The following is a 15,437-nucleotide window of genomic DNA, read 5'->3' on the forward strand; positions in this document are numbered from 1 at the left end:
TTCCCCCCCTAGATGGACTACAAGCTCTTCCATCCTGGGTCCTGGGGTTGCTGTGGCCCCCAGAAGCATCCAGACCATTCGAACCCAGACATTGCCCCAGCCTCGGCCCTGGGGTTCCTTTATGACCTCTGGTGGGATGTGAGCATGCCCTCCTGCACTTGTTTCTGAGACAGATAGAGACAGACCAGCTGCCTCATCTCCACCTGGGCCCGAGGGTGGCAGTGGAGCCAAACTGTAGAACGGCAGCTGCCAAAGCTAGAAAACCCCAGACGTCATCTGTGCAAACTCCTCACAGCACAGATGAGCAGACGGGGTCCAGGCTCACATGGAAGTAACAGCAGGCCGAGACCCACAGGGGACCCTGTGGTGGGACCAGGCAGCAAGCTGGAGGTGGTGGAGCAGCAGAGCTGGGCAAGGCCTCGGGGGAGAGGAGCCAGGTGCGGGTCTGGCGTGGATCCTTCACGCAGGAGGAGCTGCTGTGGCTCTGGAGCACGGTGTGGACCGATGGCTGAGCCACAAGGTGTCTTTGCTTGGGGGTCAGGCAGGAAGAAGGAGGGGTGACAGACGGGCAGATGGAATGAAAGAAGAAAGGGAGACAGGGTCCAGAATCTCTGGAATTGACCGGTGGCTTTTCTGATCGATGCCCTGTTCATGCTGACCAGCCGTGCGTAGCCGACAACTGCTGAGCGCCTGCCACAGCCCTGGCGTCGTTAAGAGGTTCATGTGTACTATTTCAGCTCATCCTCACCATCAACCAGTGAAGTATCCCCACCTTTGTTAGTTGTTATTGTTATTAAGTTGCTCAGTCGTGTCCGACTCTTTGCGACCCCATGGACTGCAGCACGCCAGGCTCCCCTGTCCATCAACAGCTCCCGGAGTTTGCTCAAACTCATGTCCGTTGATTCAGTGATGCCATCCAACCATCTCATCCTCTGTCGTCCCCTTCTCCTCCTGCCTTCAATCTTTCCCAGCATCAGGGTCTTTTCCAATGAGTCAGTTCTTCGCATCAGGTGGCCAAAGTATTGGAGTTTCAGCTTCAGCTCAGTCCTTCCAATGAGTATTCAGGACTGATTTCCTTTAGGATTGACTGGTTCTATCTCCTTGCTGTCCGAGGGACTCTTGAGAGTCTTCTCCAGCACCACATATAACAGCTGGTGGCAAATATGAAGGAGGACCAGAGAGCATGCAGCTCTGAGAGTTAAAAGGCCATAATTCTGTGTCTGGCTACTGCAGGGATGAAGACCTCTTTCAGTCTCCTCTCCAGGATACTGTCCTTCCAACCCCGGGCAGCTGCAGGCCATGCAGGGAGCCGATGCCCTCAGAGTCCTCTGAGGCCATGGGAGGGAGATGTTTCCAGAGCCAGGCTTGGTCCTGAGCTTGCGAGCAGCCATGTTAACTGCTGGTCCTGGCTTCCTGCAGGGCGGGATGTCCCGGCCAGAGTCCTAATCAAATCCAGTTGGCGTTCCCCAGGAAGTGTGACAGTTCCAACCTGCATTTGGCTGGCACTTGAGAAAGGTGCAAAATTCCTGCAGCACAAAGACCAAAGTGTCTCTATCTGTCAAGCTCTCAATCTGGGAGCGGAGGCCAGGCAGAGACACGACTGGGTTTCTCTGCCAGGCTGCTGTGCAGTGGGTGGGCTGCCGCCTCTCCTGGGCTCCCCAGCACCGACTCTGTCCCACTGGGGAGCAGCCCCGGGAGCTCCGCTGGTGCATGTGCTGGTCAGGCTCTGTTTCTTTCCCTCACCCACCCTGACCCTTTTTGTCTGTCCATTGGTAAGGACAGGGGTTGGGGACAAGGTGTCCAGAGAACCCTTGTTGGACATCTTAAATCTCTGTGTTAAGCTATTCATGGGAGGGTTTATTTCGGGGGGAGGTTGGAGCCATTAATTAGAACGAAGCTTTTTATTTTGATGTCGCACATTGAGACCTAGGGAACCTGGAAGGCGAGATGCTTCTTTAAAATGACAGCAAGAGCAAATAGCCCACTGTGCTGTGCTGTGCTTAGTCACTCAGTCGTGTCCGACTCTTTGTGACCCTCCAGGCTCCTCTGTCCATGGGGATTCTCCAGGCAAGAATACTAGAGTGGGTTGCCATGCCCTTCTCCAGGGGAATCTTCCAACCCAGGGATTGAACCCAGGTCTCTTGCATTGCAGGTGGATTCTTTACCATCTGAGCCACCAGGGAAGCCCAAGAATACTGGAGTGGGTAGCCCATCACTTCTCCAGGGAACTTCCTGACCCAGGGATTGAACCAGGGTCTCCTGCATTGCAAGCGAATTCTTTACCAGCTGAGCTACCGGGGAAGCCCTGAGGTGGGATAGGGAACTAGTGTTTTTTTATGTATTAGACATTTGACAAACACTATTTTATTTTTATTTGTTGTTTTACACATTTTATCTGTTAATATACCCCCTTTTTATTTCACTTATTATTACCATTTTCATGATGAGGCAAGTGAGGTTCAGAGAGGTTAAGTGATCTGCCTAAGATCACACAGCAAGTAATGAACAGAGTTAGGAAATGAACCCAGTTTGACTCCAAAGCCCAGGCTTTTTCTGTTCCATAATTGCCTTTCTCAAAATAGTAAATAGTTCTTGAGGTTGGACTCCGGGTTGAAAAACATCTTTCCTGGATATTCTAGAAACTTCTCTCTTCCCCTGTCCCCTACTCCAAGACCTCTTTTTAACCCACACTTGGCCAAGTTTTTTTTCACACCTGTTTTGTCGGGCAGTCTTCTGCGCCAGCCAAGCTCATGGAGTTTTGTTCTGGAAACCAGGGCTCCTGCACCAGGCAGGTGGCAGCTGGGCTGTGGCAAGAACAGAATGGCTTGCTCTGCTGTCCTCCGGCCCTTCCCCACTCCGCCCCAGCCCGCGGCTCCCCTACCCTAGAAGGCCAGCCCAGAGCAGCTGCAAGCCCACTCACTAGCCAGGGGCCTGAGTCACAATTACGGGGCTGACCCCTGCACTCTGAACCCTCAGGCCCCCTGCTTTCTCTTCCTCAGTTCTCATCAACCTCTCCTCCCAGCTGGATCTGAGTGTGTCCCCTGAGGGTGAGGTGAACAGCCGAGTCACAGTTTTCCTTTATTTCTTTTTCCCAAGCCCAAGTTCGAAATACTTCCTAACAACGGGATCTGCCCGTGGGCAACCAAGGGACTGTCTCCGAGGAAATAGTTTCCCATGTGGACCGTGGGCCCCACCAGGTGTGGGAGTGGACCTCCAGGGCCCGAGGCTGGGCCAGGTCCTGGATGACCTGCCTGCAGAGACCTCCCTGATTCTTTCTTTTTATTTATTTATTATTTTATTTTGGCTTCATCGGGTCTTAGTTCCTGGATGAGGGAATAGCAACTCACTCCAGTATTCTTGCCTGGAGAATCCCACGGACAGAGGAGCCTGGTGGGCTACAGTCCATGGGGTCGCAAAGAGTCGGACAGGACTGACAGAACGCACAGAGCAGGTCTTAGCTGTAGCACGTGGGGTTTCTTTCTACTGCATCACGCGGGCTCTTTCTTTGCAGCACACTTCAGACTTGCAGACTCTTCAGTTGTGGCCCACAGGCTCAGTTGCTCCAAAGCATGTGAGATTTTAGTTCCCCAACCGGGAATCGAACCCGTATCCCCCCACATCGCCAGGTAGATTCTTAACCACCGGACCACCAGGGAAGTCCCCCCTTGTCCTTTCTTTTTGACCTCAGAGCCCCTTGCCTCACTGACCCACCCTTGAGGCTGCGATAATGAAGGGAGCGGATGAGTGACCTTCAGACCCAAGACCACTGGGTTTTCCTGGGAGGATGCTCCTCTCAGTCTCTGGGGCAATTTTAGAAGAGGAAAGGGTTTGAGATGCCGCAAAGGAGGCACCGGACTCCCTGAGGCATGACCTCTGCCTGCGGTATCCACAGTTTTGTGGTACCCATCCTGGTACCCCCCGCTCGGCTTCTCTCATGCCTGTCCTTTCCTTCTCCCGCTTCTGAAATAAATCCCAAGGCCCCCTCCCCTCTCCCCATCATCATTTCCCCTGAGGTTTAAGAAAGTTTCCCTGGGGTGGTCGACCTTGCCTGCTAGCTCCTTTCTGGCCCTGCCTCCTTGGGGGGTCTTCCTCTGTGCTTCTTGCTGAGGATCCCCTGCCCCAGGTGGCAGCTCCTGCCTCCCAAATGCCCTGGGAGTCCTGGTGGGCAGGAGGCACAGATGGTCAGGCACAGCCCCCCTCTCTTCATCCTCTTTCCTGTCTGTCTCCAGCCCAGCACAAGTGGAAAGAGAGCAGGAGGCAAGAGCGTCAGGGTGGACTCCAGTTCTCAGAGGCTGGAAGGGCAGGATCCCCACTTCTGGGCTATACACTGGGGTTCCCCAGGAGGCTCTGAAGCCACACAGGATTCTGGGTTCTGCTCTAGGCCTAGTTCAGGGTCTCAGCTGGGATGCTGGTTGAGGAATCTCTGTTCTGAGGCAGTCAGCTGGCATGGGGTCCCTCGGACCTGCCAGAGCACCAAGGAAAGGGGGCATTTGCGGGGAGTGAGCAGTGAGAGCAGGAGCAAGCGAGGTCGAGGGAGGTCACGGTGGTTAGGGAGGTGGGAGGGGTGGGCAGGGGCTGAGGACCTGTGGACACGAGCAGCTGAGGCTTTGGTGCCTGTGGGCAGGGGAGCTTGATTTTAGTGGAAGGACAGCAGGGACCTGTTTGGGGGCTACTGTGGAGGGTGAGACCAGAAGTGGGGACCCCGCCACCAGCCTGGTGATGTCCGTGGCCACAGCTCGGTGCTCACGTCCCCTGAAGGCAGGAGGTGCCTGGGGAGGGTCTGTGGCCCCAGGACCCCCACCTCCTGTGGATCTGCAGCCTTGCTGAGCCCCATTTGCCTTGATCTTCTTTCTCTTTGGGATGTTATTCTAGCTGTGAAATATAAATCACAGCGTGCTCAGGCCGGGCCGGCAGCTGAGATAATAAGAGGGACAGCTGTGCCCTGTGTTTACCAAGCGCCGTCTTCCCCCAGGAGCACACAGCCCCTTAGAGATGACGTCTCTTCACCCTCTGGATGTTTTGTGAGCAGAGGATCCCTCCTTTGTTTTCAGAGGGTTTTGAGGCACCTGGGACACATGCTCATGAAGGCTGTGACGCTGAGGACCCACATCCCCAGAAAGACTGTCCTGGGTTCCTTCCAAACTGGGCACATCACCCGGGGTCTGGGGCGGGAGAAAGTGGGGGCTGAGCCCCGGGCTTTGTTTCCATTACAGCAGCACGGGGCCCAGCCTCACTTGTTGTTTTAGCTTGTTTGTTTTTTGTTTTGTATCTGACTGCCCCGGGTCTTAGTTTCAACATGAAGGTTTTTTTTTTTTTGTGTGTGGCATGTGGGATCTAGTTCCCTGAGCAGGGATTGAACCCAGGCCCCCCCCCACCGGCCCCCCGCCACCTGCAATGCGAGCAGGGAATCTTAACCACTTTACACCAGGGAAGTTCCCAGGCCTCACTTGGTTCTACAGCACCTGCCCGCCAGCCTCCATTGTGGGTCCTTTAGTCCTGATGCCCGTGCCATCCTGGTGGTGCCCAAGACACCCCATCTAGAGGCCCAGGAATTCGAGCCCATTGGGACAGCATGGTCTCGGGGCTCTCTGCCCTGGCTGAGGGCAGGGCTCTGTATCTCCAGCCTGGCTCGGCTGTGGGCCTGTGGGCACCTTGGAGGGGCAGCTTTCTTGCCTTTTCTCTGTGTAGGTGTGGATGGACGCGGGCACCCAGATCTTCTTCTCCTTTGCCATCTGCCTAGGGTGCCTGACGGCCCTGGGCAGCTACAACAAGTTCCACAACAACTGCTACAGGTGAGCGGGGGTGGGGCCTGGGCGCCTGCCCTCCAGGTGTGCCAGGTCAGGGGCGATCCCTACACCCCACCTGTCTTCACCCCACTCTCCAGTCAGTCCCCCAGGGCTGCCGGGTGGTGAGAGGAGCCGGGGGCAGCACGGGCAAGCGATTGCTCCCTGGAGGACCTGATAATTGAGGTTGGCTGGGAAACCCAGCCCCGGGCTCACGTAGAGGGCAGTGGGCACAGGTGTGCAAGCAGACCTGCCCGGGAGTGAGTCACACGGAGCAGCCCAGGCCTCCCTGCTCTGGCCCCTCCCCATGGTTCCTGTGGGCCCGCCTGGGTTATGTCAGAGAATTCAAGCCAGTTTTAGCTAAACAAAATCACATCATGCATTTCAAAATCGAAACTTAGGTGAGTAAGGAACATCTGTAGCCTGGGTGCCCCTCTCCCCTCCATTAACATGCGGGCTGTGTGGGTACCAGGGTGGTGTCCCAGGAGGCACAGTGATGGCACGATGGGAGAGGGAGGCTGTGTGTCCGTGGGCGAGGTTCAGACCCTGTTACTCCCTTGGGGCCTCACTCATCCAGGATGACCGTGGGTCAGTCCAAGTCTGAGCCCACGGAGTCAGGGCTCAGGACCAGCCCTTTGGGTGTCCTCTGCCCCTGCTGGGCAAGCGGTGTCCCTTGGGTTCCCTGGTCCTGGCCAGAGGTACTGGGAGCCCCGCTGACCATCTGTTCCCTGCCCCGCCCTGCCCGCAGGGACAGCATCGCGCTCTGCTTCCTCAACAGCGGCACCAGCTTCGTGGCCGGGTTTGCCATCTTCTCCATCCTGGGCTTCATGTCCCAAGAGCAGGGGGTGCCCATCTCTGAGGTGGCCGAGTCAGGTGGGTGGTGTTTTGGGGGGTGCGGGGCCCTAGCCAGGTGACTCTGTGAGCTTTGTCTGAACCTTCACCAGCCCACCGGGATTCACAGGCGTTTCTACTGTCCCCTACACTCGGGTGACCTTTCAGTGGCTGCGTCCTGGGAAGATGTGGGATGGACTTAAGCAGCAATTCCAGCTTCAAAGGGCGAACAGGTGTGCAGAGAACACCTTCCTTTCCACACTCGCCTCCAGTTCCTCACCCTGGAGCCAACCAGTGTCATCCGGTTCATGCTTTTCCTTCCAGAAATGGTTTAGTCTTTTAAGAGAAAAAGAATACACATACGTCTGTACATACCCATTCACACACACATACATATTACTGTTTCTGCTTGTTACATCTTGTAACAGCCAGTTGCTAAGGTGCGGTATACACTGTCCTGCCTCCTGCCCTGTCTTGTACCCCTTAAAGTGTGTCTCAAGGGTAAGTTAATTACCGGCACTTGGCTTTCCTCCTCTAAGTGCCTGACCCTCACCCCCGCCCCACCCATGCAGCACTGCTGTTGATTTTAAATAAAATCACAGATGGTCCCCTATCTGGGTAAGTGGCCAGCGTTTGCCTTGTACACCCTCTAGGCCCGTGGACCGCCTGCTTGCACCTGTAATAAGATGATTTGATCATGGGGTTCACAACCTCCCCTGTCATACAAGGTGCCGGGCACCAGATAACTGACATCATGGGTTCTTATTAAGAACGATCGTGTTTCTCTGTTACAAAGCACTGGCCTGTGCCAGGCGAGGTGCTGAGCGTTTGCGGTGACTTGTGATGGAGAGTGGTGGGGTGGGCCCCGGCAGCATGGGAAGCAAGATAGGAGCTGAGCGTCATCCTGGCCCACGGTCTTGCTCTTCCTTTTATACAAGATCGCGTTCAGAGTGTTATGGCCATAGACGTGCCCTTCCTTTCAAGAGCAGCTCCCTATGGATGACTGGGTGCTGGCACGTGACCCTGTTCTTGCCATCTGAGCCAGCCAAGGGCAACATGAAGTGTTTGAGAGGATGGGGCGGGGGGGGCGGGGCGTGGTATCATGACACCCAATGCCAGCTTGCTTGCTGTTGGGCAAGAGAAAAGGCAGTGCAGAGGTGCAGAGGTGGCCAGCGGTGGCCCAGACCCAATCTAGTCCAGAAGGTATTTTCTTTGGAAACTTACAGAAACCACTCTTCAGCAATTGCCTTACGGTTGCACGAAGGCTCCACGTCCTTCACCTCCCCCACTCTCCCTTTTACTCTGGGACAACCAGCTCCACAAACATCTGTGAGCTCTTTTTAAGTATGAAACCTCTGATTTGGAGCAATAGATCTGGAGAGTGAGCGCTGAGGATTTGGGGGTAGAACTTATAGAAATGTGGGTGAAATAGACCCCTTTCTATTTTCCAAAACCCTTTAAAATGCACACAGACTTTATGTTCTCCTCCTGCCCCGAGAAAACAGTGGGTGGTGCCTTGAAGAGCAGGGATCAGGTCGGGGTCTGGGTGTCTTCTTCTGGGCCAGGACGGTGGTGGGGGTGGCTAGCTTCAGGGCTCCCACTATCCTGTGTCCCACACCGGGATGCCCGCCTGGGGGTGGCACCGGCAGGTCCCTCTCTCCCTGCACAGGCCCCGGCCTGGCCTTCATCGCCTACCCCCGGGCTGTGGTGATGTTGCCCTTCTCGCCTCTCTGGGCCTGCTGCTTCTTCTTTATGGTCGTCCTCCTGGGACTGGACAGCCAGGTATCAAGAGGGATGGCCACTCAGAGCCTGAGATACAGTGGTGTGCGTGGGTTGTGGGTGGGAAGCAGCGGGCTTGTTCCCCAACATTGAACGTGATGCCCTGAAGGCCCTTAAAACAGCTGGGGGCTGGGCGCATGTCCGGCGGCGATGCCCTTCCAGGGACCAAGGGGAGTTTTGGAGGGTGGATCCAACCCCAACCATGCAGGGGGCACTCTGGACTGTCAGGAGGCAGGCAGGGCTGCCTCCGGGAGCGATGAGCCAGAGCTGGTTGACGGAGCTTCTCGGTGGGGGGGCGGGGGGGGGCGGGGGCCGGAGCGTGCTTGCCCTCCAACTCCTCGCCCTCTCGTCCAGTTCGTGTGTGTGGAAAGCCTGGTGACGGCGCTGGTGGACATGTATCCCCGTGTGTTCCGCAAGAAGAACCGCAGGGAGGTCCTCATTCTGGGGGTGTCTGTCACCTCCTTCCTCGTCGGGCTGGTCATGCTCACAGAGGTGAGGGTGTGGGGGCTTGCAGGTGGGTCCTGGGGAGGAGGAGAAGCCAAGGGGGGGGGTCACTGTCCTCCTGGCAGGGGAAGCAGCTGCTGTGATGCCAGGTCTCTGCCATCTGGGCTTCAGGGCCTGGGGTCTGGTCCTTTCCCAGCCTGGGAAGCACTGAACATCTAGCTCTGGTCATGGCTGAGGGACGCTTTGGCTCCCCAGATGCTGAGAAATATAGAAAGCCTGGATGGGAAAATCAAAAGTGTCCAGTGCGGTTGGACTGGGAAAAACTGCATCCAGCAAGACCCCATGAGTTCCCAGGCAGCTGACCCAAGTTCCAGGGACAGACTTCAAAGGCAGTAAAGGGAGCCCTGGGGTGGGTGACATTCTGGGTGACATCTCAGGGGAGAAGGCAGGACACGGAACTCGTAGCCTGATGGTACCCAGGACGGCCCCTATCTTGACCTTCTGCCAAAAACGCACACTGTTGTGGACTCTGCGTCACCCCCTGCTTGTTCTCAGGGCTGAGCTAACAATGGCTGTTTCAGCTCTCTTTCCCAAAACAATAAGAAGCCCCTATCCTTGTCACATGTCTGCCAGAGCTTTACAGCTTACCAACCAGGCTCTCTTTTCATCTCTGTCTCCTGTGATCCTCCCCACCTCCACTTCACGCCCTGAGGGTGCCTGTCTCCTCGGGTAAGGTTCTGCCTCTCCCCCTCCCCGGGCAGGGCGGCATGTACGTGTTCCAGCTCTTTGACTACTATGCAGCCAGTGGCATGTGCCTGCTGTTCGTGGCTATCTTTGAGTCCTTCTGCGTGGCATGGGCCTATGGTGAGTGACTCTCCCCTTGGTCCTGACCCTGGCACTCGCCTCTGCCCAGGGCTCTCAAACAAAGGAGACACCACTGCTCACAACCACCTTTCCCTGGCCCAACCTCAAAAAAAACAATCTCAAGAATCCGACATGGTTCCCATGAGGTGGTCTTGTGCACCCTCCTAATGATGGCTGCCCCCAGCCCACCCTGGGGGACCATATCACGTCTTATCCAGAGCTTTTCAGCCTTTAACAACCTCGATCATCAGAAAGTCCCTGCCTTGGCCCAAGCCGAGTTCTGCCCGCTGCTGTTTATGTCTGTGAAATCCAGGCAAGAGTCAGCTCCCAGGGGCGATCAGAGAAGACATCTACCACGTCTTTTCCTTGCCCTTCCTGGTTGCTGTGGTCCCTGTCCTGATGCTTCAGATGCTAGACAGTCCTTTCTCCCCCTCCCTCCTCTCCTTCGTGGCAGGAGCCGGGCGCTTTTATGACAACATCGAGGACATGATTGGGTATAGGCCATGGCCTCTCATCAAATACTGTTGGCTCTTCCTCACACCAGCTGTGTGCACAGTAAGACAAGCTCCGGAGGAGAAACCAGATGAAGGGAGAGAGGCGGTGGTCCAGGAGGGTAATGGGCCCTTACCCTAGAAGGGACTTCTCCGTGGGGAATGAAAATCATTTAGAGGTTTCATTCATTCTCCTGTTGGGTTCTGCAAAATTCGAGTCAGATAGCTTCTTCCTTCCCATTTCACAGAAGTACAAACTGAGGGCCAGGGCAGCCAGCTCGACCTACTCCACAATGTGAGTCTAATGTGGGGCAGATGCCTCAGGCTGCTGAGATGATACTCACTGATAAAGTCCAGTGATGACAATAAACACTTAACTTCCTGCTGGGCACAGAGTGCATCACACATTTAATCAGTCCTCATAAGAACCCCACAAAGAATTACTGCTGCATTCGCTTCTCAGGTGAAACTGAAGCCCCGGAGGCTAAGCAGTTCACTGGAGCTGGAAGGTTGCCGAGAGTTGGGGCTCAAGCCCAGGCAGCCTGGCTTGGAGTCTGGGCCTGAGCTCCTAAGCACTGCTGCTTTAGCTTTTCCTGGGTCAGCAGCGCCCCTGAACACCCACTGGGCTGATGACAAGCCAGGGGATGGAGGCTCCACCCCTGCGCTCCAGGTGCTCACAGCTGGACACCAAGTCCCAACTGAGGGCCAACCATGTGTAGAGACACCCAGGGTCGCGGGGACCCTGCAGAGACAGAGTAGGCACCTTGGAAATATCTCCCCGGGGGTATGGATTTTGAGTAGTCTGTGGATGGAGGCTAGAGGTAGACTGGCCCAGCTGGGTCGGGGACCCATGCTCTCCCAGCCCCGTCTCTCCTGCTCTCATCCTCAGGCCACCTTCCTCTTCTCCCTGATCAAGTACACCCCGCTGACCTACAACAAGAAGTACAAATACCCGTGGTGGGGCGATGCCCTGGGCTGGCTCCTGGCCCTCTCCTCCATGGTCTGCATTCCTGCCTGGAGCTGCTACAAACTCAGCACCCTCAAGGGGTCTTTCAGAGAGGTAGGGAGATGGAGGGGAGGAAAGAGTCAGAGGACAAGCTGGTGGCTCGTCCTTGCTGAGAGGTGGCAGCCTGCCTAGGTAGAGGGTGGTGCACGGGAGGGCCAGGGGTCCTGGCGTGGGCATTGGGGAGGGACGGACGGAGTGCTCAGCAGTCAGAAAGAGACAGGAGGCCGCCAAGACAACGCTGTGGTTAACCGGGAGGGAGTCTGTGTAGGAGGAGGCACGCACACAGCAGCGAAGAGGGCCGCTGCCCCCCACCCCCCGTCTCCAGCTCACGACAGACCCCACTCTGCTCGCAGAGAGTTCGCCAGCTCCTGTGCCCAGCCGAGGACCTTCCCCAGGGGCACCGAGAAGGACCCTCTGCCCCAGCCACACCCAGGACATCACTTCTCATCCTCACTGAGCTGGAGCCTCACCACTAGAGGCCAGGGCCTGAGTGGTCCAGTGAGCCTGGCTGTGGACACGATTACAGAAGGAACACACAGAAGCAGCCCTCTGTGTTTCTCCAGGCTCCCCGCCCCGGCTCGGGAAGGGGTGGCGGTGGGGGGACAGGCAGAGACTAGACAAGATAATAGGGGACATTTTAGAACCCAATTCTGAGCTGGGTGCCAACTTCCCTGCTCCAGGGGTGGCTGGATGGGTGAGAAGGGCCAGGATCGAGGGCAACCCCTTTGAGAGGGGCCTAGGGAGTCTGGGGGATGGGCGAAAGCTCTGTTTGGCTTCCCTTCATTCCATTAAATCCAAGTTCTTCCTACCAGCTGCTAGCGGGTCCGTCTGGTTTCTGCCCCCTACCCTTGCTGCCCTCCCCACCTCCTCATCCACCCCATCCGCTGTCTCTCCTTCCCACATTGACTGGGGTCTCTCCTTGTGGACCAGGAGCAGAGGGGCTGCTGTGGGAGAAGGGGGTGGGGCCCAGCCAAGGTCCTCTGTCCCCAGGCCCTTGGCCAGAGGGGCTGTCTCCCCTCTGTCCACACCCCCCATCCATCCCCTCTCCCCATCCGTCCCCTCTCCCAGGTCCCTTCCCCGGCTCCTTCACTCTGGAATAGGAAAGGAGATGGAAGGGAGAAGGAGGAGTTCTCGTTAGAGGAAGGAGGATGAGAGTGGCTGGGCTTCTTTCCGCCCGATTTCCCCCCGCCGAGTCCTTTCCTGGCCCTGCCTTCCCAAATTGCACACCGCACCGGGCATCGTGCGCCGGGTTCTAGACACGTACAGACAGTCCGCGAAGCCCTGGCGGAGCAGGCCACTACCCGACTCGGCCAGCAGAGAGCGCGCCTCCTCGGGGCCGCCGAGCCTCTCCGCTCGAAGGAGGATGGATGCGGACTCGGTAACCAGGACGCGGCCTCGAGGTGGGCGGCTAGGGGACCTCCGCCGGCTGCCGGGCCTGAGCGCGCAGAGGCGACCAGAGAGGAGCCAGGTGGGAGGTAGAGCCTGTGCGACCTCAGGGTCAGCGGGCCTGACTTTGGCTCTGCAGCGCTCGCAGGTGCGCTCTGCAACCTGGAGCTTGGCAGGTGAGTGGAGCAGGCGTCTGTCCTGGGGGCCTCCAAGGAGTCTTAGCGATGCAGACAGGTGCACAGAGTTTCCTGGGTGATTTTCTTAGCATTTTAGTGAGCCTACTAGTGGGAAAATGCACTGACGTCCTCAGGTTTTATTCTTTTATTGTTGGGAGGGTTTATTAAAATCAGTGGTGGCAGCTCATTCGTGGACAGTGGCTTCCGCCCCCCACCCCCCACCCCAGTGTGCCAGGCGCAACCCAGTCCTAAGATGGGAGAAATAAGTTTGCTAGAGGAACTTGTGGGTCTCCAGATACACACGTGGAGTCTTTGCCCAGCTGAGGACATTTCCAGGACACAAACTACGGGGTGCTGCGCTCAGGACACATGAGGAGCGAAAATGGACATCTCTTTAAGGACAAAGGACGACAACGGCTATGATAGAAAAGCAGTCTCTGCGAAAGAATAAGTGGGTGTGGGAGGGACCCCGAGGATCCCAGGACAGGGGTCTGGGAAGACCCAGGGAGGGAGGTGGGCTGTTCAGTCATGGTGATCTGACCCCGAGTTGGGAGCTTCACTGATGGTGGATGGAGTTGGAAAATAACTCACCGGCACAAGATCCATAGATCTGGATTCTGGTCTTCTCCTGCCTCACACCTGCCGTGTTTCTTGGTGGAATTCAGGTCTTCATTTTTTGCAGACAAAGGTGATACTGGGCACCTCACCCACACACAGGTTTGTGGTGGGGCTGGATGGGGTCATGGGCATGTGAGCCCACCCCTGAGGTCATTAGATGAGTGGGGGATGGATGAGGGGGGGAGCTGTCCTAAAAGTCAGGGCTCAGGTTAGGGAAAGGGAATGGCCATACCTGGACGTGACTTCAGCCTCTCAAAGGGATGGTTGGGGTGGGGCCACTTTCTGTCCCCTCTGCTCGAGCCCTGATTGGGAGATTCAGATCCTGCAGTTCCCAGAGGAAGAAGAGCCCTTTGTCTAGAGACATCACCTGTTGGAGAAGAAGACCTTAGAACACATCATTTAGCTTCTATTTACCCTCAATTTGCTCATCTGTAAAATGGGCAGATCAGTGCCTCTGTATCAAGGTTTCTGTGAGGCAGGCAGAGAGGCTCAGGGCAAGCTGGAAGGAAGAGGAGAGGCAGTAGTACCCAGAGAGTTAGGGCTGGCCATCCTGAGATCAGGGAGCTGCCAAGGGGACACTGAGTCCCCAGGCTTCATGGGCCCTCAGACTGTGCTCACACATACAACAGGTCTAGGACCCACACGTGTGCATACACACAGCCCCTCACTCTCCACAGATGAATGTGTACAGATCTGGACACACCACCATCTGCCAGGCGGGCAGGCCTGGTGTGGGTCTTACTAGCGATGTGACCTTGGGCAAGTTCATGGCTCCGGTCCTTAATTTTCTCCACTATAAAATGAGAATAATAATATTTACCTCATTGTGTTGTTAGAGTCCAGTGGAGAGGGTAGGTGTAGCTGCCTTGGAGACATATTTCAGGCAAATCCATCCTGTTTTCCATGACTCCACCCCCACCCCTGCATTGAGTTGTCAGTGAAACAGAAAAGCCCAGAAAGAGCTCAGAGACATCTTTGCTGCCCCCCTACTTCCCCAGCCCCGTGTATCTGGTTGCAAGGGGCCCCAGGAAGAAGGCTACACATTTATTACCTAAGCATTTCTGCTAGGAAGCAAGGGACAGGCAGACCTAAAATAACCCTACATCCATGGCCTGAGGGTCCTGCTTAGCATCAGTAGTTTTGTCTAAGAAAAGCAAGACCTGAGTCCTCCAGGCCCTAATCTATCCCCTGGTTCTGAGAGAGCAATACCCTTTCTGGAGAGGGAAAACCGAGATCAGTATTTCCCTCAAGTTGCATCCATCCATCCCTCCCTCCCTCCATCCCTTCTTCTCTCCCACCTATCCATCCATCCATCCATCCATCTGTCCATCCACCCACCCACTGTCCATCCACCCACCCATCCGTCCACCCATCTGTCCATCCAGCCAGCCAGCCATCCGTCCATCTACCCATCCACCCATCCATCTAGCCACAAATTCATCCATCCATTCAAGTGCCTACTCTGATCCAGCACTATATCAAATGCTTGAGGGAGAAACAGAATTATGAGATGTGATCCCTGCCCTCTAGATATTCCTGGTCTAGGCAACATTGCTGCAGAGAAACAGGCACAGATTTTCGGAGCCCAGCTTCAAATCCCAGCTCCCTCATTTACTAGGGACACCTAGTAAATGAGCTTCTCTTTGCCCCAGCTTTCTCATTGAAAAACGGGCTAACAATTTCTAGATTTCATGCTTCTCGTCATGTTTCTCGTGAGGACAAAATGGGGTGTCATGTAAAGCGCCTGGTCTGAGTTAGGTGCTCAGGAACCAGGTTCCACCTCAGGCCCTCCAAAAGCAGGCTTGGGGTAGAAGATGACTGCGGTGATGCAACGGTTTTCACTGCAGTAAAATACCGGATTCACTGGTCCGTCTTCACTCCCAACCCTCCCCAGCATGGAGACAGCCCAGCCTTAGGCAGGCTTTCCAGGTAGCTTAGGGATCCTCACCTTTTGCAAAGATGGGAGTCTCGTGCCTCTGGGAACTTACAGATTGTTCTAAATGCCCAGCGGGGGCTGGAAGCTGAAGGGTTCGGTGGGCTTGAGTCAGGGAGGGTGGGA

General features: G+C 56.0%; 1 protein-coding gene across 4 annotated transcripts in view; it reads left to right on the plus strand.

Annotated features, from left to right (window-relative positions):
- The window catches only part of SLC6A13 (solute carrier family 6 member 13), a 38,660-nt gene extending 26,637 nt beyond the window's left edge, over window positions 1–12,023 (plus strand). For 2 of the 4 annotated variants that reach the window (XM_025283008.2, XM_025283009.2), the window contains 8 exons: window positions 5,689–5,792; window positions 6,532–6,656; window positions 8,284–8,396; window positions 8,748–8,885; window positions 9,599–9,701; window positions 10,156–10,314; window positions 11,082–11,252; window positions 11,552–12,023. In XM_025283008.2, the coding sequence (XP_025138793.1) occupies window positions 5,689–5,792; window positions 6,532–6,656; window positions 8,284–8,396; window positions 8,748–8,885; window positions 9,599–9,701; window positions 10,156–10,314; window positions 11,082–11,252; window positions 11,552–11,655 (1,017 nt within the window). In that variant the 3' untranslated portion in view covers window positions 11,656–12,023. The remainder of the gene's footprint in view (window positions 1–5,688; window positions 5,793–6,531; window positions 6,657–8,283; window positions 8,397–8,747; window positions 8,886–9,598; window positions 9,702–10,155; window positions 10,315–11,081; window positions 11,253–11,551) is intronic. The other 2 variants (XM_006069042.3, XM_006069041.3) reach the window with 2 other exon arrangements.
- The last annotated feature ends 3,414 nt before the right edge of the window (window positions 12,024–15,437 follow it).

This window comes from Bubalus bubalis, chromosome 4 (genome assembly GCF_019923935.1).
Source record: "Bubalus bubalis isolate 160015118507 breed Murrah chromosome 4, NDDB_SH_1, whole genome shotgun sequence".
NCBI lineage: Eukaryota > Metazoa > Chordata > Mammalia > Artiodactyla > Bovidae > Bubalus > Bubalus bubalis.